At 37.3% G+C, this 24118-nt stretch overlaps 1 protein-coding gene across 2 annotated transcripts in view; it reads left to right on the forward strand.

Annotated features, from left to right (window-relative positions):
• The window catches only part of MTREX (Mtr4 exosome RNA helicase), a 135429-nt gene that overhangs the window by 8674 nt on the left and 102637 nt on the right, over positions 1-24118 (forward strand). For both annotated transcript variants that reach the window (XM_057540028.1, XM_057540027.1), the window contains exons 4-5: positions 1995-2057; positions 2978-3090. In XM_057540028.1, the coding sequence (XP_057396011.1) occupies positions 1995-2057; positions 2978-3090 (176 nt within the window). The remainder of the gene's footprint in view (positions 1-1994; positions 2058-2977; positions 3091-24118) is intronic.

Consider the following 24118-nt stretch of genomic DNA (forward strand, 5'->3'; position numbering starts at 1 on the left):
CCTTACCTTTTACTTTATATTAGAGGTTTGAAGATATCAAGTTGGAGTCACATCCACTCAAAGGACAAGGCACTGCGTTGTTTAGGCTGAGGAGAGTTGTTCTTGGTTGTATCCTATCCTGCCTCCACAAAGACTTGGATCATTCCATTTTCCCTTGACTGTTTCTGGTGTCTCCTTTTCTCTATTTTCCTTTTCTTATCAGCATATGAATATTCAAAAGCTTCTCTTTTGTTCTTTGTTGCTTTTTAGCCACTGTGTTGTGTTTCTTCTTCCCCATTGTAGTCATTCATTCAGTACATATCTTTCGGGTGCCAGGTATATTTTATTATTCACTGAATATAGAGATAAACAAAAAAAGTTATGGTCCCTTTCTTTTCAGAGTTGTTATTGAGCGCTCTGCTTAGAAAATCCCTGCTTAACTTCCTAACTTTCCAGTCATCTTTTAGTCTACTATAGTTAGATTTCTTCTTTCTCCATGTCTTTCAAACTGCTCTGGCAAAAATCACCAATAACTAATTGCTAAGTCTATTTGACTCTTGATTATTCTGTTGGTTTTCTATTTTTCTGACTCCTTAGTCTCTGTAGGCTTCTCTTCTACCTATCTGTTATAAGTTAGTGTTACCCAGACTGTTTTCAGAGAATAAAAACAAAACTCTGATTCTCATACATGTGAAAACACAATTTGTTGTTGCTGCTATTAAATCTCAGAAATGTTAAAATCTAAATTGCTTTGTGTTAATGTTTTTTGTTCATGTCATAGCAAGTATCAGGAGAGATGTGAGGGAGGTGAACCAAGTAACCAGGTATGGCCCCGCAGGTTGATCATACCTTGATGAGGGTCACACCATGATTTAGGGTCTAGTCTTCAGATTTTCAGATTCCGAAATTTGATTTTGTCAGTGCGCCAGAGGTTGTGCTTTTTGGATAGAATCACTTTCATCATACTCATGGTATGGTATAACAAAAGAAGGACATTCCCTTAAATTAATGGATAAGTAGTCCTCTTATTGTCAAACTACCTAGGAGTCAGAAACTACTTAGAAGTTTCTTGGCGTCATAATAAAGGGGAATATGTAGTCTCAAGGGGAAGACTGATGAAAACTATTCCTGTCCCCGGAAGGGTTCATTCATTAATAAAAACAACTCAAATTAATCCTTTCGTAATGTGTGCTGGATAAACTACCAAATTCTACCCCTTTATAGATTCCATTTAGAGTTTCACATTGCTTCTAACACAGTTATTATACTGGGTATTGTTCATTGAGTTTCATAATTTATCGTTTCACTTAATTACAGTCAGGTTCTAGTTATTCCTTTTTGAAACACTACACACATCATCTTGATTGTAATAGAATTGCAAATTTACCAACAATCTCTCAGTATTTCTAAGACAGCTAATCTTACCTCATACTTGTTTGTTGAAATTTTGCTCTTAGAAATTATTTCTAACTTCTGTGTGTACCCTTACTTTGCCCTTGTTGATTATTTATACATTAATTCGCTTACGTATTGTGAATTTAGATATATTGTGAACTGCTCTCCAGATCTTAATCTTCACTGGAGGAAAATTAGTTTCCTGTTGCAGGGAATAATACCATTTTATTCCACATAGTTTTCTTTCATATAGTGGCATCCCTTTTTTATGTCCATTCTGCTTTTTTGAGCATTCATTAATGTCAGGAAGTACATTAGATATAGAAAATACAAAGATAGCTGAGATAGGTCCTAGACCTTAATAAACAGTTTCTTTTGGGAGATAGACTTAAGTGCTTTTAATTAGATTACTATCAGATAAACACTAATAGAAGTTTTTTGAATGTTGTAGCTTTTGCATTTTGACTTTTTCTCAAAGGTGGTTATTTAATTTTACAGTGTCTAAGACTGTCAGAAACACTTTAGTTCATCACCTTTATTTTTCAAACCATCATTGATTAAGGAGTGTTGAATGCATCAATTCTCGAATAGTAAATTGATTTTTTTTTTTTTAACATCAGGTTGCACTTCCTGCAGATGAAGATTATCTACCACTTAAACCTCGCGTTGGAAAAGCTGCAAAGGTTTGTACTTTGGGCAGTACGGTTTGTACAGTTTTGTGAGTCTGTTTTCCTAAAAATCTTAAAGATAAACTTTTAAATGAAATTCTTATACTTCCCAGTGTGTGTGTATATATGTGTATACACACATGTATATGTACAAACTAAGAAGCCGCCACCTGAAGTCAAATATGGTGAGAACCAAATCAATAACCATGCTGAAAACCAAGTATCATGTGATAAGATTTTTAAAAATTAAAATAATTCTCAACCTTTTTAATGAATCTAATGAAAAGTACTGATCTTTCTCTGGAAAAAAATGCATATGTACAATCAGTTTTGCATATAGTTTTGGGAGTTGAACAAGCTTCTAATGAAACTTAAACTCTTTGCTGATAGTAAATGGATTTTGAAACCCTGATAGATGGTGAAAGAGTAATATAAATTTTCCAAGTCATTTTCTTAAGTAAAAAAGGCAGTATGGTGGGGTAAACATGAACTCTTCAAGTCTACTAGATATATTATTCTGCCTTTGCTGAATGAACTTCATTGAGGCCTTGCCTTTTCAGAGCCTCAGAGTTCCCATCTGTGAAAAGAAATTATACTTACGTTAGGGGTTGCTGTGAAGATTAGTATGTGGAAAATGTGTTGCACAGTGCCCACCATAAAGCATGTTCTTGATAAATGGTAATGATTATTGTGTTGTAATTAATATATATGTAAACATATAATAATTGAAAGATCAGATAGTAGAAATAACTTCTATGTTGTCTGGTTGAAGTTTTTTTTTTAATTCTTCCTAATTTTCTCTAGTGGGTGGCATATTTCCCATATAGACTCATAAAGAAATGCTCCCAGAATGCTTCTAGGGGTAGCGTCTCTTGGTTTTAAGTGTACTATGATGTGTCTAGGTGTCTTCATACAGATACTAATTTTTTTTATAGGAATACCCGTTCATTCTTGATGCTTTTCAAAGAGAAGCCATTCAGTGTGTTGATAATAATCAGTCTGTTCTAGTATCTGCACATACATCAGCAGGAAAAACTGTATGCGCTGAGTGAGTAGCTTTCTTTTTAAATGGAATTTTAGGACTGTTAATATTTGCTTTATACTTTAGGTGTTCCTATGTTGGGTGCATAAATATTTACAAATATTATATCCTCCTGTTGGACTCACCCCTTTATCATTATGTAATGCCCTTCTTTGTCTCTTGTTACAGTCTTAGTTTTATTTTTTATTTATTTATTTATTTATTTTTATAAATTTATTTATTTATTTTTGGCTGCATTGGGTCTTCGTTGCTGCACGTGGGCTTTCTCTAGTTGCTGCAGGCGGGGGCTGCTCTTCCTTGCGGTGCACGGGCTTCTCATTGCGGTGGCTTCTCTTGTTGCAGAGCACAGTCTCTAGGTGCCTGGGCTGCAGTAGTTGTGGCTCATCGGCTCTAGAGAGCAGGCTCAGTAGTTGTGGCACATGGGCTTAGTTGCTCTGAGGCATGTGGGATCTTCCCAGACCAGGGCTCGAACCCATGTTCCCTGCATTGGCAGGTGGATTCTTAACCACTGCACCACCAGGGAAGTCCTTACAGTCTTAGTTTTAAAGTCTATTTTGTTTTACATAAGTGTAGCTACCACAACGTTCTTTTGGTTTCTATTTGCATGGAATATCTTTTTCCATCCCTTCACTTTCAGTCTGTGTGTCCTTATATCTGAAGTGAGTCTTCTATAGGCAGCATATAGCTGCAACTTCTTTTTTTATCCATTCAGCCACTCTCTTTTGATTGGAGAATTCGTCTATTTACATTTTATTATTGATAGGTGTGTACTTACTGCCATTTTGTTAATTGTTTTCTGGCTGTTTTGTAGTTTGTCTCTGTTCCTTTCTTCTCTTGCTCACTTTCTAGTTTTAAAATGAAATTTTAAAATAACTTTTTTATTGTACTCTTTAAAAGTTTAAATTTTTTCTATTTGATTTCTGTAAATTTAGACTCTTACCTTCATTTCATTTCTTCTACTTACTTTGGGCTTCATTTGCTCTTCTTTTTCTAGTTTTTTAAAGGAGGAAAGGTGAGATCCTTGATTTCAGACCTTTTTCTAATACAGACATTTAGTGCTGTAAATTTCCCTTCAGTCATGAATATGTATCATGATTCACTAATGCTGTGTTCAGTTTTTGTGCATTTCATTTCAGGTCTTTTCTAATGCTCTATCTTCAGATTCATTAATCTTTGCTTGTTCATTATCTAATCTGTCCTTAATCCTATTCAGTGCATTTTTTTCATCTTGGACATTATAGTTTTCTTTCCTGGAAGTTCATTTTTGTGTGTGTTTGTTTTCCATGTGTCTACTTAACTTTCCTCCAGCTTTTTGAGCATGCAGAATACAGTTTAAAAACTGTTTAAATGTTTTTGTGACTATTACTTTCATTTGTGTTACTCCCTGATCTGTTTTAATTAATTGACTTTTCCCTTCATTATAGGTCAGTATTTTCCTACTGCTTTGCATACGGCTCTGATGGGATGTTTGGCTGTTTTTTAGTTTCATCACTGACTTTTGGCAGTTTAATTATGATGTGACTTTACATAATTCTTCTCATGTTTCTTATGCTTGAATTTATTGGGCTTCTCAAATCATGGGTTTATTAGTTTTCATCAGATTTGGGAAAATTTCAGCCATTTTTTATGTCAAATAGTCCCCCTTCTAGTAATCTTAGGACTTCAGTTGAACTTAGGTTGACTTTAAGTTGTCTCAGAGCCTAGTGACACTCTTATTTATTATTGTTTTTTGGTGTTTATTCTCTGTGTTTCATTTTGGACAGCTCTTAAATGGCTTTAACTTTATTCATCTTTTTTTCTGCAATGTCAAATATGCTTTTAATCCTACCAACTTTATTTCATCTTAGATTTAGATTTTTTTTTTGCTGAAAGTTTGGTTTGGGTCTTTTAATATTTTCCATATTTCTTCCAAACATGCTGTTTTATTTTTTCTCAATTTTCTTGAATATATAGAATATAGTTATACTATAGTAACTTTCACTATCCTTGTTTACTATTTTATATTTTCTGTCTCATTTTTGGATGCCTTTTTACTTACTTATTTTTACTCATATTATAGGTTGTATTTGCCTGGTTCTTTGCTTACCTGATTATTTTTTAATGCCTGCCGGGACATTGTGAATTTTACCTCCTTGGGTGATGAATATTTTTGCATTTCTATTCACATCTTTTTTTCTATTTTTAACATCTTTATTGGAGTATAATTGCTTTACAATGGTTTCTTAGTTTCTGCTTTATAACAAAGTGAATCAGCTATACATACACATATATCCCCATATCTCCTCCCTCTTGCATCTCCCTCCCATCCTCCCTATCCTACCCCTCTAGGTGGTCACAAAGCACCGAGCTGATCTCCCTGTGCTATGTGGCTGCTTCCCACGAGCTATGTATTTTATATTTGGTAGTGTATATATGTCCATGCCACTCTCTCACCTTGTCCCACCTTACCTTGCCCCTCTCCATGTCCTCAAGTCCATTCTCTACATCTGCATCTTTATTCCTGTCCTGTCCCTAGGTTCCTGAGAAGCATTTTTGTTTTATGTTTTGTTTTTTGTTTTTGTTTTGTTTTTTTTTTTTTTAAAGGATTTTCTTATTTATTTATTTATTTATTTATTTATTATTTTTGTCTGTATTGGGTCTTCGGTTCGTGCGAGGGCTTTCTCCAGTTGCGGCAAGCGGGGGCCACTCTTCATCGCGGTGCGGGGACCGCTCTTCATCGCGGTGCGCGGGCCTTTCTCTATCGCGGCCCCTCCCATTGCGGGGCACAGGCTCCAGACGCGCAGGCTCAGCAACTGTGGCTCACGGGCCCAGCTGCTCCGTGGCATGTGGGATCTTCCCAGACCAGGGCTCGAACCCGTGTCCCCTGCATTAGCAGGCAGATTCTCAACCACTGCGCCACCAGGGAAGCCCTGTTTTGTTTTTTAAATACATTTATTTATTTTTGGCTGCATGGGGTCTTTGTTGCTGTGCGTGGGCTTTTTCTGGTTGTGGCGAGAGGGGGCTACTCTTCATTGCGATGCACGGGCTTCTCATTGCGGTGGCTTCTCTTGTGGAGCATGGGCTCTAGGCACGCAGGCTTCAGTAGTTGTGGCACCCGGGCTCAGTAGTTGTGGCTCATGGGCTTAGTTGCTCTGTGGCATGTGGGATCTGCCCGGACCAGGGCTCGAACAAGTGTCCCCTGCATTGGTAGGCAGATTCTTAACCACTGTGCCACCAGGGAAGCCCCCATTTTTGTTTTTTTCTAGATTCCATATATATGTGTTAGCATACGGTATTTGTTTTTCTCTTTCTGACTTAACTTCACTCTGTATGACAGACTCTAGGTCCATCCACCTCATTACAAATAACTCAATATAGTTTTTTTTATGGCTGAGTAATATTCCATTGTATATATGTGTCACATCTTCTTTATCCATTCATTTGTCAGTGAACACTTAGGTTGCTTCCATGTCCTGGCTCTGTAAATAGAGCTGCAGTGAACATTGTGGTACATGACTCTTTTTGCATTATGGTTTTCTCAGGGTATATGCCCAGTAGTGGGATTGCTGGGTCGTATGGTAGTTTTATTTTTACTTTTGTAAGGAACCTCCATACTGTTCTCCATAGTGGCTATATCAATTTACATTCCCACCAACGGTGCAAGAGGGTTCCCTTTTCTCCACACCCTCTCCAGCATTTATTGTTTATAGATTTTTTGATGATGGCCATTCTGACTGGTATGAGGTGATATCTCATTGTAGTTTTGATTTGCATTTCTCTAATGATTAGTGATGTTGAGCATCCTTTCATGTGTTTGTTGGCAATCTGTATATCTTTGGAGAAATGTCTATTTAGCTCTTCTGCCCATTTTTGGATTGGGTTGTTTGTTTGTTTGATACTGAGCTGCATGAGCTGCTTGTAAATTTTGGAGATTAATCCTTTGTCAGTTTCTTGGTTTGCAAATATTTTCTCCCATTCTGAGGGTTGTCTTTTCGTCTTGTTTATGGTTTCCTTTGCTGTGTAAAAGCTTTTAAGTTTCATTAGGTCCCATTTTTTTGTTGTTTTTATTTCCATTTCTCTAGGAGGTGGGTCAAAAAGGATCTTGCTGTGATTTATGTCATAGAGTGTTCTGCCTATGTTTTCCTCTAAGAGTTATAGAGTGTCTGGCCTTACATTTAGGTCTTTAATCCATTTTGAGTTTATTTCTGTGTATGGTTTTAGGGAGTGTTCTAATTTCATTCTTTTACATGTAGCTGTCAAGTTTTCCCATCACAACTTACTGAAGAGGCTGTCTTTTCTCCATTGTATATTCTTGCCATCTTTATCAAAAATAAGGTGACCATATGTGCGTGGGTTTATCTCTGGTCTTTCTATCCTGTTCCATAGATGTATGTTTCTGTTTTTGTGTCAGTACCATACTGTTTTGATTACTGTAGTTTTGTAGTATAGTCGGAAGTCAGGGAGCCTGATTCCTCCAGCTCTGTATTTCATTCTCAAGATTGCTTTGGCTATTCGGGGTCTTCAGTGTTTCCATACAAATTGTGAAATTTTGTTCTAGTTCTGTGAAAAATGCCAGTGGTAGTTTGATGGGGATTGCATTGAATCTGTAGATTGTTTGGGTAGTATAGTCATTTTCACAATGTTGATTCTTCCAATCTAAGAACATGGTATATCTCTCCATCTGTTTGTATCATGTTTTAATTTCTTTCATCAGTGTCTTATAGTTTTCTGCATACAGGTCTTTTGTCTCCTTAGGTAGGTTTATTCCTAGGTGTTTTTTTCTTTTTGTTGCAGTGGTAAATGGAAGTGTTTCCTTAGTTTCTCTTTCAGATTTTTCATCCTTAGTGTATAGGAATGCAAGAGATTTCCTTGCATTAATTTTGTATCCTGCTACTTTAACAAATTCATTGATTAGCTCTAGGAGTTTTCTGGTAGCATCTTTAGGATTCTCTGTGTATAGTATCATGTGACCTGCAAACAGTGACAGCTTTACTTCTTCTTTTCTGATTTGGATTCCTTTTATTTCTTGGATTCTTTATTTCTTTGGATTGCTTTTTTTTTTTTTTTTTTTTTTTATTTATTTATTTATTTATTTATTTTTGGCTGTGTTGGGTCTTCGGTTCGTGCGAGGGCTTTCTCCAGTTGCGGCAAGCGGGGGCCACTCTTCATCGCGGTGCGGGGACCGCTCTTCATCGCGGTGCGCGGGCCTTTCTCTATCGCGGCCCCTCCCGTCGCGGGGCACAGGCTCCAGACGCGCAGGCTCAGCAATTGTGGCTCACGGGCCCAGCCGCTCCGCGGCATGTGGGATCCTCCCAGACCAGGGCTCGAACCCGTGTCCCCTGCATTAGCAGGCAGATTCTCAACCACTGCGCCACCAGGGAAGCCCCTGGATTGCTTTTATAGTGGTGAGTGTGGGCACCCTTGTCTTGTTCCTCATCTTAGTGGAAATGGTTTCAGTTTTTCACCATTGAGGACGATGTTGGCTGTGGGTTTGTCATATATGGCCTTTATTATGTTGAGATAAGTTCCCTCTATGCCTACCTTCTGGAGGGTTTTTATCATAAATGGGTGTTGAATTTTGTCAAAAGCTTTTTCTGAATCTATTGAGATGATCATATAGTTTTTATTCAATTTGTCAATATGGTGTATTACATTGATTGATTTGCGTATATTGAAGAATCCTTGCATTCCTGGGATAAACCTCACTTGATCATGGTGTATGATCCTTTTAATGTGCTGTTGGATTCTGTTTGCTAGTATTTTGTGAGGATTTTTGCATCTATGTTCATCAGTGATATTGGCCTGTAGTTTTCTTTCTTTGTGACATCTTTGTCTGGTTTTGGTATCAAGGTGATGGTGACCTTGTAGAACGATTTGGAGAGTGTTCCTCCCTCTGCTATATTTTGGAAGAGTTTGTGGAGGATAGGTATTAGCCCTTCTCTAAATGTTTGATAGAATTTGCCTGTGAAGCCATCTGGTCCTGGACTTTTTGTTTGCTGGAAGATTTTTAATCACAGCCTCAATTTCAGTGCTTGTGGTTGATCTGTTTATATTTTCTATTTCTTCCTGGTTCAGTCACAGAAGGTTGTGCTTTTCTAAGAATTCGTCCATTTTTTCCATGTTGTCCGTTTTATTGGCATGTAGTTGCTTATAGTAATCTCTCATGATCCTGTGTATTTGTACAGTGTCAGTTGTTACTTTTCCGTTTTCATTTCTAATTCTATTGATTTGAGTCTTCTCCCTTTTTTTTCTTGATGAGTCTGACTAATGGTTTATCAATTTTGTTTATCTTCTCAAAGAACCAGCTTTTAGTTTTATTGATCTTTGCTATTGTTTCCTTCATTTCTTTTTTTTTTTTTTTTTTTTTTTTAAATATTTTATTTATTTATTTATTTATTTATTTATGGCTGTGTTGGGTCTTCGTTTCTGTGCGAGGGCTTTCACTAGTTGTGGCAAGTGGGGGCCATTCTTCATCGCGGTGCGCAGGCCTCTCACTATCGCGGCCTCTCTTGTTGCGGAGCACAGGCTCCAGACACGCAGGCTCAGTAATTGTGGCTCACGGGCCCAGTCGCTCCGCGGCATGTGGGATCTTCCCAGACAAGGGCTGGAACCCGTGTCCCCTGCATTGGCAGGCAGATTCTCAACCACTACGCCACCAGGGAAGCCCACCTTCATTTCTTTTTCATTTATTTCTTTTTTTTTTTTTAATTTTTAAATTTATTATTTATTTATTATTTTTATTTTTGGCTGTGTTGGGTCTTCGTTTCTGTGTGAGGGCTTTCTCCAGTGGCGGTGAGTGGGGGCCACTCTTCATCGCGGTGTGCGGGCCTCTCACTGTCGCGGCCTCTCTTTGTTGCGGAGCACAGGCTCTAGACGCTCAGGCTCAGTAGTTGTGGCTCACGGGCCCAGTTGCTCCGCGTCATGTGGGATCTTCCCAGACCAGGGCTCGAACCCGTGTCCCCTGCATTGGCAGGCAGATTCTCAACCACTGTGCCACCAGGGAAGCCCTTTCATTTATTTCTGATCTGATCTTTATGATTTCTTTCCTTCTGCTAACTTTGGGGTTTTTTTGTTCTTCTTTCTCTACTTGCTTTAGGTGTAAGGTTAGGTTGTTTATTTGAGATGTTTCTTGTTTCTTCAGGTAGGATTTTAGTGCTATAAACTTCCCTCTTAGACCTGCTTTTGCTGTGTCCCATAGGTTTTGGGTCATTGTGTTTTCCTTGTCGTTTGTTTCTAGGTATTTTTTGATTTCCTCTTTGATTTCTTTAGTGATCTCTTAGTTATTAACTAGTGTATTGTTTAGCCTCCATGTGTTTGTAATTTTTACAAGTATTTTCCTGTAATTGATATCTAGTCTCACAGCATTGTCGTCGGAAAAGATACTTGATACGATTTCAATTTTCTTAAATTTACCACGGTTTGATTTGTGACCCAAGATATGATCTATCCTGGAAAATGTTCCGTGAGCACTTGAGAAGAAAGTTTATTCTGTTGTTTTGAATGGAATGTCCTATAAATATCAATTAAGTCCATATTGTTTAATGTATCATTTAAAGCTTGTGTTTCCTTATTTATTTTCATTTTGGATGATCTGTCCAGTGGTGAAAGTGTGGTGTTAAAAGTCCCCTACTATGATTGTGTTACTGTCGATTTCCCCTTTTATGGCTGTTAGCATTTGCCTTAGGTATTGAGGTGCTCCTATTTTGGGTGCATGAATATTTATAATTGTTATATCTTCTTCTTGGAATCCCTTGATCGTTATGTAAAGTCCTTCTTTGTCTCTTGTAACATTCTTTGTTTTAAAGTCTATTTTGTCTGATATGAGAATTGCTACTTCAGCTTTCTTTTGATTTCCATTTGCTTAGAATATCTTTTTCCATCCCCTCACTTTCAGTCTGTTTTTGTCCCTAAGTCTGAAGTGGGTCTCTTGTAGACAGCATATGTATGGGTCTTGTTTTTGTATCCATTCAGCCAGTCTGTGTCTTTTGGTTGGAGCATTTAATCCATTTACATTTAAGGTAGCTATCAATATGTATGTTCCTATTACCATTTTCTTAATTGTTTGGGGTTTGTTATTGTAGGTCTTTTCCTTCTCTTGTGTTTCCTGCCTAGAGAAGTTCCTTTAGCATTTGTTGTAAAGCTGGGTTGGTGGAGCTGAATTCTCTTAGCTTTTGCTTGTCTGTAAAAGTTTTAATTTCTCTGTCGAATCTGAATGAGGTCCTTGCTGGGTAGAGTAATTTTGGTTCTAGGTTTTTCCCTTTCATCACTTTAAATATGTCCTGCCACTCCCTTCTGGCTTGCCTAGTTTCTGCTGAAAGATCAGTTGTTAACCTTATGGGGATTCCTTTGTATGTTATTTGTTGTTTTTCCCTTGCTGCTTTTTATATTTTTTCTTTGTATTTAATTTTTGGTAGTTTGAATAATATGTGTCTTGGCGTGTTTCTCCTTGGATTTATCCTGTATGGGGCTCTCTGCGCTTCCTGGACTTGATTATTTCCTTTCCCATATTAGGGAAGATTTCAACTGTTATCTCTAAATATTTTCTCAGTCCTTTTCTTTTTCTCTTCTTCTTCTGGGACCCCTATAATTCGAATGTTGGTGCATTTAATGTTGTCCCAGAGGTCTCTGAGACTGTCCTCAATTCTTTTCATTCTTTTTTCTTTATTCTGCTCTTCAGTAGCTATTTCCACTATTTTATCTTCCAGGTCACTTATCCGTTTTTCTGCCTCAGTTATTCTGCTATTGCTTCCTTCTAGAGAATTTTTAATTTCATTTATTGTGTTGTTCATCATTGTTTGTTTGCTCTTTAGTTCTTCTAGGTTCTTGTTAAACGTTTCTTATATTTTCTCCATTCTATTTCCAAGGTTTTGGATCATCTTTACTATCATTATCCTGAATTCCTTTTCAGGTAGATTGCTTGTTTCCTCTTCATTTGTTTGGTCTGGTGGGTTGTTACCTTGCTCCTTCATCTGCTGTATGTTTCTCTGTGTTCTCATTGTGGTTAACTTACTGTGTTTGGGGTTTCCTTTTCCTAGGCTGCAGGTTCATAGTTCCCGTTGCTTTTGGTGTCTGCCCCCAGTGGCTAAGGTTGCTTCAATGGGTTTTGTAGGCTTCCTTGTGGATGGGACTAGTTCCTGTGTTCTGCTGGATGAGGCTGGATCTTGTCTTTCTGGTGGGCACGTCCATGTCTGATGGTGTGTTTGGGGTGTCTGTGACCTTATTATTTTAGGCAGCCTTTCTGCTAGTGAATGGGGTTGTGTTCCTGTTTTGCTAGTTGTTTGGCATAGGGTGTCCAGCAGTGTAGCTTGGGTCGTTGAGTGGAGCTGGCTCTTGGCGTTGAGATGGAGATCTCTGAGAGATTTTTGCCATTCGATATGATGTGGAGCTGGGAGGTCTCTGGTGGACCAATGTCCTGAACTCGGCTCTCCCACCTCAGAGGCACTGGCCTGACAGCCGGCCAGAGCACCAAGATCCTGTCATCCTCACAGCTCAGAATAAAAGGGAAAAGAAAGGAAAGAAAGTAAGAAAAAAGAAAGTTTTTAAAATAAAAAATAATTATTAAAAATAAAAAAATTTACAAGTAATAAAAAACAAGAGAAGGAAAGAAGAGAGCAACCAAACCAAAAAAGAAATCCACCAGTGATAAAAAGCACTAAAAACTATACTAAAAGGAAAGAACAAAAAAATAAGCGTGCATACAGAACCCTAGGACAAATGATAAAAGCAAAGCTATACAGACAAAATACGCACAGAAGCATTCACATACACACTCACAAAAAGAGATAAAGGAAAAATATATATATATTGTTGCTCCCAAAGTCCACCGCCTCAATTTGGGATTATTCATTGTCTATTCAGGTATTCCACAGATGCAGGGTGCATCAAGTTGATTGTGGAGATTTAATCCACTGCTCCTGAGGCTGCTGGGAGAGATTTCCCTTTCTTTTCTTTGTTCACACAGCTCCTGGGGTTCAGCTTTGGATTGGCCCTGCCTCTGCATGTGGGTCGCCTGAGGGCATCTGTTCTTCGCTCAGACAGGATGGGGTTAAAGGAGCAACTGATTTGGGGCTGTGGCTCACTCAGGCCAGGGGGAGGGAGGGGTATGGATGCAGGGCTATCCTGCGGCGGTAGAGGCCAGCATGACATTGCACCAGCCTGAGGCGTGCTGTGCGTTCTCCCGGGGAAGTTGTCCCTGGATCTCAGGACCCTGGCAGTGGCGGGCTGTACAGGCTTCTGGGAGGGCAGGTGTGGATAGTGACCTGTGTTTGCACACAGGCTTCTTGGTGGCTGCAGTAGCAGCCTTAGCATCTCATGCCCATTTCTGGGGTCCGTGCTGATAGCCGTGGCTCACGCCCGTCTCTGGAGCTTGTTTAGACGGTGCTCTGAGTCCCCTCTCCTCGCGCACCAGGAAACAAAGACGCAAGAAAAAGTCTCTTGTCTCTTCGGTAGCTCCATACTTTTTCCCAGACTCCTCCCAGCTAGCTGTGGCACACTAGCCCCCTTTAGGCTGTGTTCACGCAGCCAACCCCAGTCCTCTCCCTGGGATCTGACCTCTGATGCGAGAGCCTCAGCTCCCAGCCCCTACCTGCCCCAGCGGGTGAGCAGACAAGCCTCTCAGGCTGGTGAGTGCTGGTCAGCACTGATCCTCTGCGGGAATCCTTCTGCTGCCCTCTGCACCCCTGTTGCTGTGCTCTCCTCCATGGCTCCGAAGCTTCCCCCCGCCCACCCCCCATCTCTGCCAGTGAAGGGGCTTCCTAGTGTGTGGAAACTTTTCCTCCTTCACAGCTCCCTCCCACTGGTGCAGGTCCTGTCCCTATTCTTTTGTCTCTTGTTTTTTCTTTTGCTCTACCCAGGTACGTGGGGAGTTTCTTGCCTTTTGGGAAGTCTGAGGTCTTCTGTCAGCGTTGAGTAGGTTTCTTTAGGAGTTGTTCCACATGTAGATGTATTTCTGATGTATTTGTGGAGAGGAAGGTGATCTCCACATCTTACTCTTCCGCCATCTTGAACGTCCCTTTCTTTTTTTTTTTAAGTTTTTTTTTTTTTTTTTTTTTTAGAAATTCACGTTCTTATATTTATTTATTTATTTATTTATGACTGTGTTGAGTCTTCGTTTCTGTGCGAGGGCTTTCTCTAGTTGCGGCAAGTGGGGACCACTCTTCATCGCGGTGCGCGGGCCTCTCACCATCGCGGCCTCTCTTGTTGCGGAGCACAGGCTCCAGACGTGCAGGCTCAGTAATTGTGGCTCACGGGCCGAGTTGCTCCGCGGCATGTGGGATCTTCCCAGACCAGGGCTCGAACCCGTGTCCCCTGCATTGGCAGGCAGACTCTCAACCACTGCGCCACCAGGGAAGCCCTTGAACGTCCCTTTCTATTAACATCTTGAGCTTTGTTCTGGGGTATAGTTTCTTGGAAAAAAATGTAATCCTTTCAGGGCTTGTTTTTATGATGAGTTTAGGCAGGACTAGAGTAGCATTCAGTCTAGGGCTAATTTTCTCCACTATTTAATATATTTCTTGGTATTCTAGCTAGTACCTTGTGAATTATAAGTTTTTTCACCATGACCAATGGGAACCTGAATAACTCCCAGCCCTGTGAAGATCTGGTTATTTTTAGCTCTGCTTCATTTGGTTGGTTTCCCCCTGGCTTTGGGTTGTTTCCTAACACTTATTCATTGATTATTACTTACTTGAAAACACAGGAGTGCTCAGCAGATGTTCAGAGCTTTCCCTCTGTCCAGCTGTCTTTTCTCTGGTTATTTTCCACTGCAGTGTAGCTGCCATGGCCTCCCCAGGCTCCCACCTCTGTCTGCTTAACTTAGGGAAACCTCCATGGTCCATCTCCTGGAACTGTGACTTGGAAACTCTGTGGACAATAATCTGGAATTACCTCATTTCCTTCCACCTTCTCCAGGATTACTATGCTTTTATTCAGTGTCTGAAATCATTGTTTCATATATTTTGTTAACGTTTTGTAGTTGTTTCAGGTGGATAGGTAAAGCGAGTCCTTGTTAGTCCGTGTTGCAAGTAAGTATTTTCTACATTATTTTTAATGTGTGTTCTCTACTACTGCAGTAGTTATCTAATTTTGTAAATAAATATGCATATATTGCCTGTGTTTTAAATTTTTTGATAGGTATCTTTTCTTCTAAACTGTATTTAAAGGCCACAGTTCTGGAGTCTTGCTACTCAAAGTATGGTCCTGCACCACATACATGAGTATCAGCTACAGACTTATTAGGCAGAATCTCAGGACCCACCCCAAAACTACTGAGTCATAATCTGCATTTTAACAAGATCACCAGGTGATGCATATGTCCATTAAAGTTTGAGAGGAACTGGGCCATTCTGAAAGTGGATTGTGCTCTTTCACGTGGATGGGATTTTGCAATCTGTTGTAGATAGGCTTTTGTGGGTTAACTTTTTTTTCCTTCATATGTGCTGCTGTCACTACTATCTAGTTCGCGAACACCTTCACCATGGCAAAAAGAAACCAGGTACACATTAATCAGTCGTTCCGCATTTCCTTAGCCCCAGTTCCTTTCAGCCACCAGTCTGCTTTCTGTTTGTATGACTTTACCTTTTCTGGGCATTTCATATAAATAGAATCATACAATACGTGGCCTTTTGTTTCTTTTATTTCACTAAGCATAATGATTTTAAGGTTCATCTGTGTTGTAGTATACATCAGAGTCGAATTGCATTTTATGACTGATTAATTGTGTGGTATTAATATACCACATTTTGTTTATCCATTCATCAATTTATGGGATATATGAGTATTCGCAGTTTTTTGGCTATTATGAATGATGCTGTTGGAAACATTGATGTACAAGTTTTTGTTTGAACACATGGTTTTACTTCTCTTCAGTATATACCTAGGAATGGAATTACTGGGTCATGTTTAATTCCATGTTTAACTTTTTGAGGAACCACCAAACTGTTTTCCACACAGCTGCATCATTTTATTTTCCCAGCATCATTTTATGAGGGCTTCAATTTCTCCATATCCTTGCCAACACTTGTTACTACCTTTTTTAAAAAATTGATTATATAGTAAATTTATTTTATGATTGTTTTAAATAAAAACTTTTTTAATGTGGATTTTCAGCATAATACAAGTTAGTCAGAATAATGCAAAGCATTTTTAAAGGTGAACTAATTAGGTTTCTGAAAAGAATTCCAGAAAGAAAAAAAGCACAATGATGTTACTTATTTCTAGACAAGATTAAGGTTCTCTGGGTATTAGTATAATCCTATATTATGTGCATTGTTTCTAGATTCTGATCATGTGAAGTTTATTATTTTTAAATTATTTTTTCTTCCAATTTTATTGAGATACAATTGACATGTAGCACAGTGTAAGTTTAAGGTTTGCAGCATAATGATTTGACTTACATGCATCATAAAATGATTATCATAATAAGTTTGGTGAACATCCATCATTTCATATAGATACAGAATTAAAGAAATAGAAAAATTTTTTTTTCTTGTGATGAGAAAGAACTCTTAGGATTTACTCTTTTAACAACTTTTTAATGTAATCTTCAGCAGTGTTAATGATATTTATTGTATTGTACATTACATCCCTATTACTTATAACTGGAAGTTTCTACCTTTTGGCCATCTTCATCCCAACCCGCCCCCCCACCCCCCGCCCTGACCTGTGGTAACCACAGATCTGATCTCTTTTTCTGTAAGTTTATTTTGAAATGTAATTGACCTGTAACACTATGTTAGTTCCTATTACACAGCATAGTGATTTGATAATTCTATACATTTCAAAGTGGTCACCACAATAAGTCTGGTTACAATATGTCACCATAAAAAGATATTATGTAGTTATTAGACTATATTCCCCATACTGTATGTTTCATTCCCATGACTCATATATTTTGCAACTGGAAGTTTTTACCTCTTAATCTCCCTTACCTATTTCTTTCCTCTCCTCACCATTCTCCCCTCTGGTGACTACCTGTTGGTTTTCTGTTTCTATAACTGTTTCTATTTTGTTGTGTTTGTTCATTTGTTTTTTAGATTCCACATACAAGTGAAATCATACAGTATTTGTCTTTCTCTGTATGACTTATTTCACTTAGCACAATACCCTCTTAGGTCCATCTATGTTGTTGCAAATGGCAAGATTTCATTTTTTATAGTTTAGTAATATTCCATTGGATATGCATATACCACATCTTTATCCATTCATTTATTGATGGGCACTTGGGCACAGGGGTTCCCTTTTGTCCTCATCCTCACCAACACTTGTTTCTTGCCTCTTTGATATAGCCATTCTTTCAGGTGTGAGGTGACATCTCATTGTGGTTTTGATTTGCATTTCCTTAATGACTGATGATATTGAACATTTTTTAATGTGCTCTTTGGCCTTTTTATTTCTTTGGAGATACGTCTGCTTAAGTCTTTTTTTACTTGTTCATTGGGTTGTTTGTCTTATTGAATTGTGGTAGTTGTTTTGTATTCTGATACTAGTTCCTTGTCAGATATATGATTTGCAAAACTTTTCTGTCATTCTGTAGGTCATCTTTTAACTTTCTTGAGTGTCCTTTCAGGTACAGATGTCTTTAATTTGACGAAGTGCAGTTCATCTGTTTTCTTTTGTTGCTTGTGTCATTTTTAAGAAACCGTTTCCTAATCAAGGTGACGAAGATTTACACCTATATTTTCCTCTAAGAGTTTTGTAATTTTAGCTATTATATTAGGTCTTTGATCCATTTTGAGGGTTTTTTATTTTTGTAGGTCCAACTTCATTGTTTTGCATATGGATATCCAGTTGCCTCAGAATTTGTTGAAAGACTGTTTTTTCCCCTCAGTCTTGGCATCTTTTCGAAAATCAATTTGAGTTTGCAGGTTAACTATTAATAATTTATAATATATTTTATTTCTTCATTATGGAGAAATTACAGCTTTCCTATTGAGCAGCTGAATTAGGTATTCTTAACAGTGATCACCTAAAGAGTAAAGAAGATCATAGAGGAAGAAAACTTAAAAATGGCTCCAGTCTCCCTATTCATCATTGCCTTTACCTTGGTATAATGGTGGATATATTTCATGAGTTCTGGAATATTGTCCTTTGGGATAGTCAGGGCCTATCTGGTTATTGTATATTAGTCTTTCCAGACCTTGGCTTAGATGTAACTCAAAATTTTTCTCTTTGCAGGGGAGTTAGACAAGTGAAGCTTTGGATCTTAAATTATCATTCTAATGGCATCAGCCAATTGCAGATGAGTCTTGATCTGTTTCTGAGATTCAAACACATTATGGTCAGGTACTGCCCTAGTTTTGTCCAGTGGAGTAGGACTAATTTTTTTATTGGTCCACTTTTCAGAAGGTGCTGAAGTCAGAAGTTAGTTTCCTCCTAAGGCACAAATATAGAAGAGGTTTCACTATTTTTAGTTCAGTTATTTTATCTCACTTAGAAAAGTGTACAGTAGTTTGGTGCATTATCCATTTAAAGGCAACATATATAGTCATTAGAATTCTGGGCATTAGTGTAACTTTGCTTTCATTTTTCCTACAAAAGCAGACTGATTTTCAGTATGGGAAATTTTCATGTATATGCTGAAACCTGCTCTCATACTCTGGGTTAGGAGAACATAAAGAGATGTTTAAGAAATTCACCAGGTTTATAGACACTTTTGAAAACCTGGTGAGGACTGCTGTGGAAACCAGTCTGGTACTTATTCAAAAAGTTAAATGTAGAATTACTATATGACTCAGTAATTCCACTCCTAGGTATATTACTGCAAAGAATTGAAAACAGATACACAGATACTTACACATGAATGTTCATAGCAGCACTATTCACAGTAGTGAAAAGATAGAAACAACCCAGAAGTCCATCAGTTGATGAATAGATAAATAAATCTGGTTTATCTGTACAATGAAATATTATCCAGCTGTAACAGCAGTGAAGTACTGATACATGCTACAGTGTGGGTGAACCTCAGAAACATGCTGAGTAAAAGAAGCCAGATTCAGTAGGTATGATTCCATTTGTGTGAAATATCCCATATGACTTCATTTATGTGAAATATCTCAGGTAAATTCCTAGAGACAGAAAGATTGGTGGAGGCCAGGGGATGTTGAGAGGAGGGGAGCAAAAAGTAACTGCCTAATGGGTATGGGGTTTTTGGAAGGATGAGAATTATGTTTCAGAATCAGGTAGAGGTGGTGGTTGCACAACATAGTGAATGTACTAAATGCCACTGAATTGTACACTTTAAAATGGTTAATTTTATGTTGTATGAATTTTACCTCAATTAAAAAAATGTGATGAGGTATGTATTTGTATGTACATACCATATTTTATAATTTCAGGGAGTGGTTCATGGATCTCAGATAAAGATTTCCCCTAGGGATTCAAGGACTTAAGGTAAACTCCAGCTTTAGCTGGTAACTGTAGCAAATATAATATTTTATTTATAAATCTGGTGCTAGGGTTAACATTTTGGTACCAGATTATCTATGTAATTAAGTAGTTTTCTGGCCCTGATGGTTTTTTATTTTATGTAAAGCTTTTTTTAAAAGCTTTATTATTATATAATTTAAATATTATTAAACTCACCCATTTAAAGTATACAGTTCAGTGAGTTTTAATAAATTTGTACAGTTGTGCAACCCTCTCCAGTTTTAGACTTCTATACATACAGTTTTGTTATGTGTGTTTGCTTTCAACCTACTCCCACCTCCAACCCTAGGCAAACACTCATCAGCTTTGTCTAAATAGTTTTGCCTTTTCTAGAAGTTTCATGTAAATGAAATCATGTAATGTGGAGTCTTTTGTGTCTTTTTTTTTTGCTGTTTAGAATAACATTTTTGAGGTTCATTCATGCTGCATATATCACTAGTTCATTTCTTTTTATTTATAAGTAGTATTACATTTTATGGATACCTGACATTTTATTTACCTATTCAGTTGATAGACATTTGAGTTGTTTTGTGTTTTTGATCATTTTGAGTAGTTCTGATATAAACATTAATGTACAAGTCTGTGTGTGGACATGTTTTTATTTCTCTTGGGTAGTACCTGTAATTGCTGGGTTTTATGGCAAATATATATTTAACTGTTCAGTAAATTGCCAGACTGTTTTCCAAAGTGGCTGTACCATTTTGTATTCCTACCAATAATGGATGAGGGTGCCAGTTTCTCTATGTCCTTACCACCTCTTGTCATTATCTTTTTTGATTATACCTATTTTAGTGGGTATATAGTACTGTCTCATAGTGGTTTTGAATTTCTACGATGACTAAAAATGTTAAGTATCAATTTCCTGTGCTTATCTTAAATGAAATATCCATTTGTATATCTTAAATGAAGTATCTATTTCAGTCTTTCGCTGATTTTTAAAATTGAGATGTTGGTCTTACTGCATCATAAATAATTCTTTAAACTATCTTAATGGTATCTTTTGTAGAACAAAAGATTTTTATTTTGATGTTCAGCTCAGTTTTTTCTTTTATGGATTGATTGATTATGCTTTTGATGTCAATACTTAAGACATTTTTGCCTATCCCAATATCACAAATATTTTCTCTTATATTTTCTTCTTGAAGTTTATAGTATTAACTCTTCCACTTAGAGCTATGATTTCCTTTGAATTAATTTTTATGTATGATGTGAGGTAAAGGTGGGGTTTAAATTAATCTTTTTGTATGTGGATAATTGTTCTAGTTGAAAAACTTATTTTTCCACTAAATTACCTTTGAATTGAATTGACTATTGAATTCCTAGTGAATTGACTATAAATGTATGGATTTGGTTTTGGACTTCCTATTCTGTTGATCTCTGTGTGTATCCTTCTACCAGTACCACACTATCTTGATTATTGTCGCCTTAAAGTCAGTATTGAATTTAGGTAATTAGAGTCCTCTAACTTCAGTCTTTCTGAAAATTGTTTGGGCTCCTCTAGGTCCTTTGCATTCTTCAATAAAATTTTAAGATTAGTTTGTTAATTTCTACCAAAAAAGACTACTTGCATAGGGATTGTGTTGAATTTATAATTTGGGGAGAATTTTCATCTTAACATTATTATAGACTTCCAGTCCGTGAGCATGGTATATTTCTTCATTATTCACATCTTCTTTGATATCCCTCAGCAGTATTTTGTAGTTTCAGTGTACAGGTCTTACATTTTCATAAATCTCTTTCTAAGTATTTTATTGCTTCATGCTATTGCAAATGGCATTCTTTCTTAAGTTCATATTTGTATTGTTAATGACTTGTATACTAAAGTACAGTTTATTTTATTTTTTTAAACATCTTTATTGGAGTATAATTGCTTTACAATGGTGTGTTAGTTTCTGCTTTATAACAAAGTGAATCAGCTATACATATATCCCCATATCTCCTCCCTCTTGCATCTCCCTCCCACCCTCCCTATCCCATCCCTCTAGGTGGTCACAAAGCACAGAGCTGATCTCCCTGTGCTATGCGGCTGCTTCCCACTAGTTAGCTGTTTTACATTTGGTAGTGTATATATGTGCATTCCACTCTCTTCGTCCCAGCTTACCCTTCCCCCCTGCCCCACACCGTGTCCTCAAGTCCATTCTCTACGTCTGCGTATTTATTCCTGTCCTGCCCCTAGGTTCTTCAGAACCCTTTTTTTTTTTAGATTCCATATATATGTGTTAGCATACAGTATTTGTTTTTCTGACTTATGAAGTACAGTTTATATGCTGATATTTTATCTTGTCACTTTGTTAATATACTTGCTTACTAACAAGTTTTAGTAGCTTTCATATTCCATAAAATTTTCTACATAGGTGGGCATATTGTCTGAATAAAGACAGTTTTTGCTGCTTCTTTTTGATATGTTATCCCTTCAGTTTCTTTTTCTTATTGCATTGGCAATATCCAGTACATTGTTGAATAGTAGTAGTGACGGTAGATATCCTTGTCTGTTCCTGATCTTAAAAGAAGAACATTCAGTGTTTCACCATGAAGTGTGATATTAGCTATAGTTTTTTCCTAAGTCCCTTTTATCAGGTTGAGGAAGTTCCTTTCTATTCTTAGTTGGGAATAAATGAAAAAAATTTAAAAACACCTGTTTGAATGGCTATTATCAAAAAGATGAGAGATAACCAGTGTTGGCAAGGATATGAAGAACAGGGAAACTTTGTGCACTGTTGTGGGAATGTAAATTGGTACAGTCACTATGGAAAGCAGTGTGGAGGTTTCTCAAAAAATTAGAAATAGAGTATAATCCAGCAATCCCACTTCTGGATATATATCTAAAGGAAATGAAATTAGTATCTCAAAGAGATATCTGCATTCCTATTATTCACAATACCCAAGACAAGGAAACAACCTATGTCCATCAACAGATGAGCGGATAAAGAAAATGTGATATCTATCTGTCTGTCTATATCCATATACACACACACTGTCGATCACAATGGAAAATTATTTAGCCATCAAAAAAAGGAAATCCTGCTATTTGTGACAGCATGAATGGACCTTGAGAGCATTATAAGTCAAATAAGTCAGAGAAAGACAAATACTGTGTGATCTCACTTTCATTTGGAATCTAAAAAAGCTGAACGCATTGAAACAGGGAGTTGAATGGTGGTTGCCAGGGGCTGGGGTGGACAGGGTGGAGGAGGTAGGAAGATATTGATCAAAGGAAACAAACTTCCAGTTATAAAATGAGTAATTTCTGGGGATCTAATTTAGAGCATGGTTATTATCTTTAAAAATACTGTATTATACACTTGAAAGTTGCTAAGAGAGTAGATCTTAAATGCTTTTACCAGAAAAAAACCAAAAGGTAATTAGTGAGGTGATGGAGATGTTAATTAACCTTATTGTGGTAATCATTTCACAATATATATGTGTAACAAATCTTACAGTATATAGTTTAAACTTATACAATGTTATATGTCAATTATATCTTAATAAAGCTGGGAAAAATAAGTGTATTGAGGATTAGAAAAGAAGCACTGTATTTTATCAAATCCTTTTTCCATCTATAGAGGCAAGGATATGGTATTTGCTTTTTACTCTGTTAATGTGGTGTATTACATCAATTTTTTGTTAAACCATCCTTATATTCCTGAAATAAACCTGGTTTATGGCACATGATCATTTTATATGATGTTGCCAGTTTCAGTTTGTGCATATTTTGTTCTGGAATATCTTTGAATCTTATCTTCATGAGGGATTTTGATGTGTAATTTTCTTTTCTTACAAGGACTTTGACTAGGTTTGATACCATGTTAATACTGACCTGATAATATAAGTTGGGAAGTGTTCCCTCCTGGTCTGTCTTCTGAAAGGATTTGTGTAGTTTTGGTTATTTTCTCTTTAAATGTTTGACAGAATTTACTAATGAAGCCATCTAAACCACCTAGGCTTTTCTTCATGGGAAGATTTTTTAATTCCTAACTCAGTTTGCTTTCTTCTTGAGACAGTTTTGGTAATCTGTGTCTATCAAGGAATTACTTGAAGTGGAATTAGATTGATTTTAGATTATTCTTCCTGTCTAATGTGTTTAAAACTATAATTTTCTCTCTTAGTACTGCTTTACATGCATCCCATAAATTTTGGTAGTTACATTTTATTTTCAATTCAATTCATTTTTTATTTTCTCTTGGTTTCCTCTTATGTTTACTTTTCAAGCATTTGGTGATTTTCCATACACCTTTCTGTTTTGGTTTCTAATTTAATTTCTTTGTGGTTGGAGAAGATACTTTATGATTTCTATAATTTGATTTAATGATTGATGTGGTTGATTTTGTTGTTTTTCAGTAATGTGTCTCATGTCTTAACAGGCTTCTATTATATTTAACAAATTTTTTTTTTTTTTTAAAGGATTTTCTTATTTATTTATTTATTTATTTATTTATTTATTTTTGGCTGTGTTGGGTCTTCGGTTCGTGCGAGGGCTTTCTCCAGTTGCGGCAAGCGGGGGCCACTCTTCATCGCGGTGCGGGGACCGCTCTTCATCGCGGTGCGCGGGCCTTTCTCTATCGCGGCCCCTCCCGTCGCGGGGCACAGGCTCCAGACGCTCAGGCTCAGCAATTGTGGCTCACGGGCCCAG

The sequence above is a fragment of the Balaenoptera acutorostrata genome, chromosome 2, assembly GCF_949987535.1.
Source record: "Balaenoptera acutorostrata chromosome 2, mBalAcu1.1, whole genome shotgun sequence".
NCBI lineage: Eukaryota > Metazoa > Chordata > Mammalia > Artiodactyla > Balaenopteridae > Balaenoptera > Balaenoptera acutorostrata.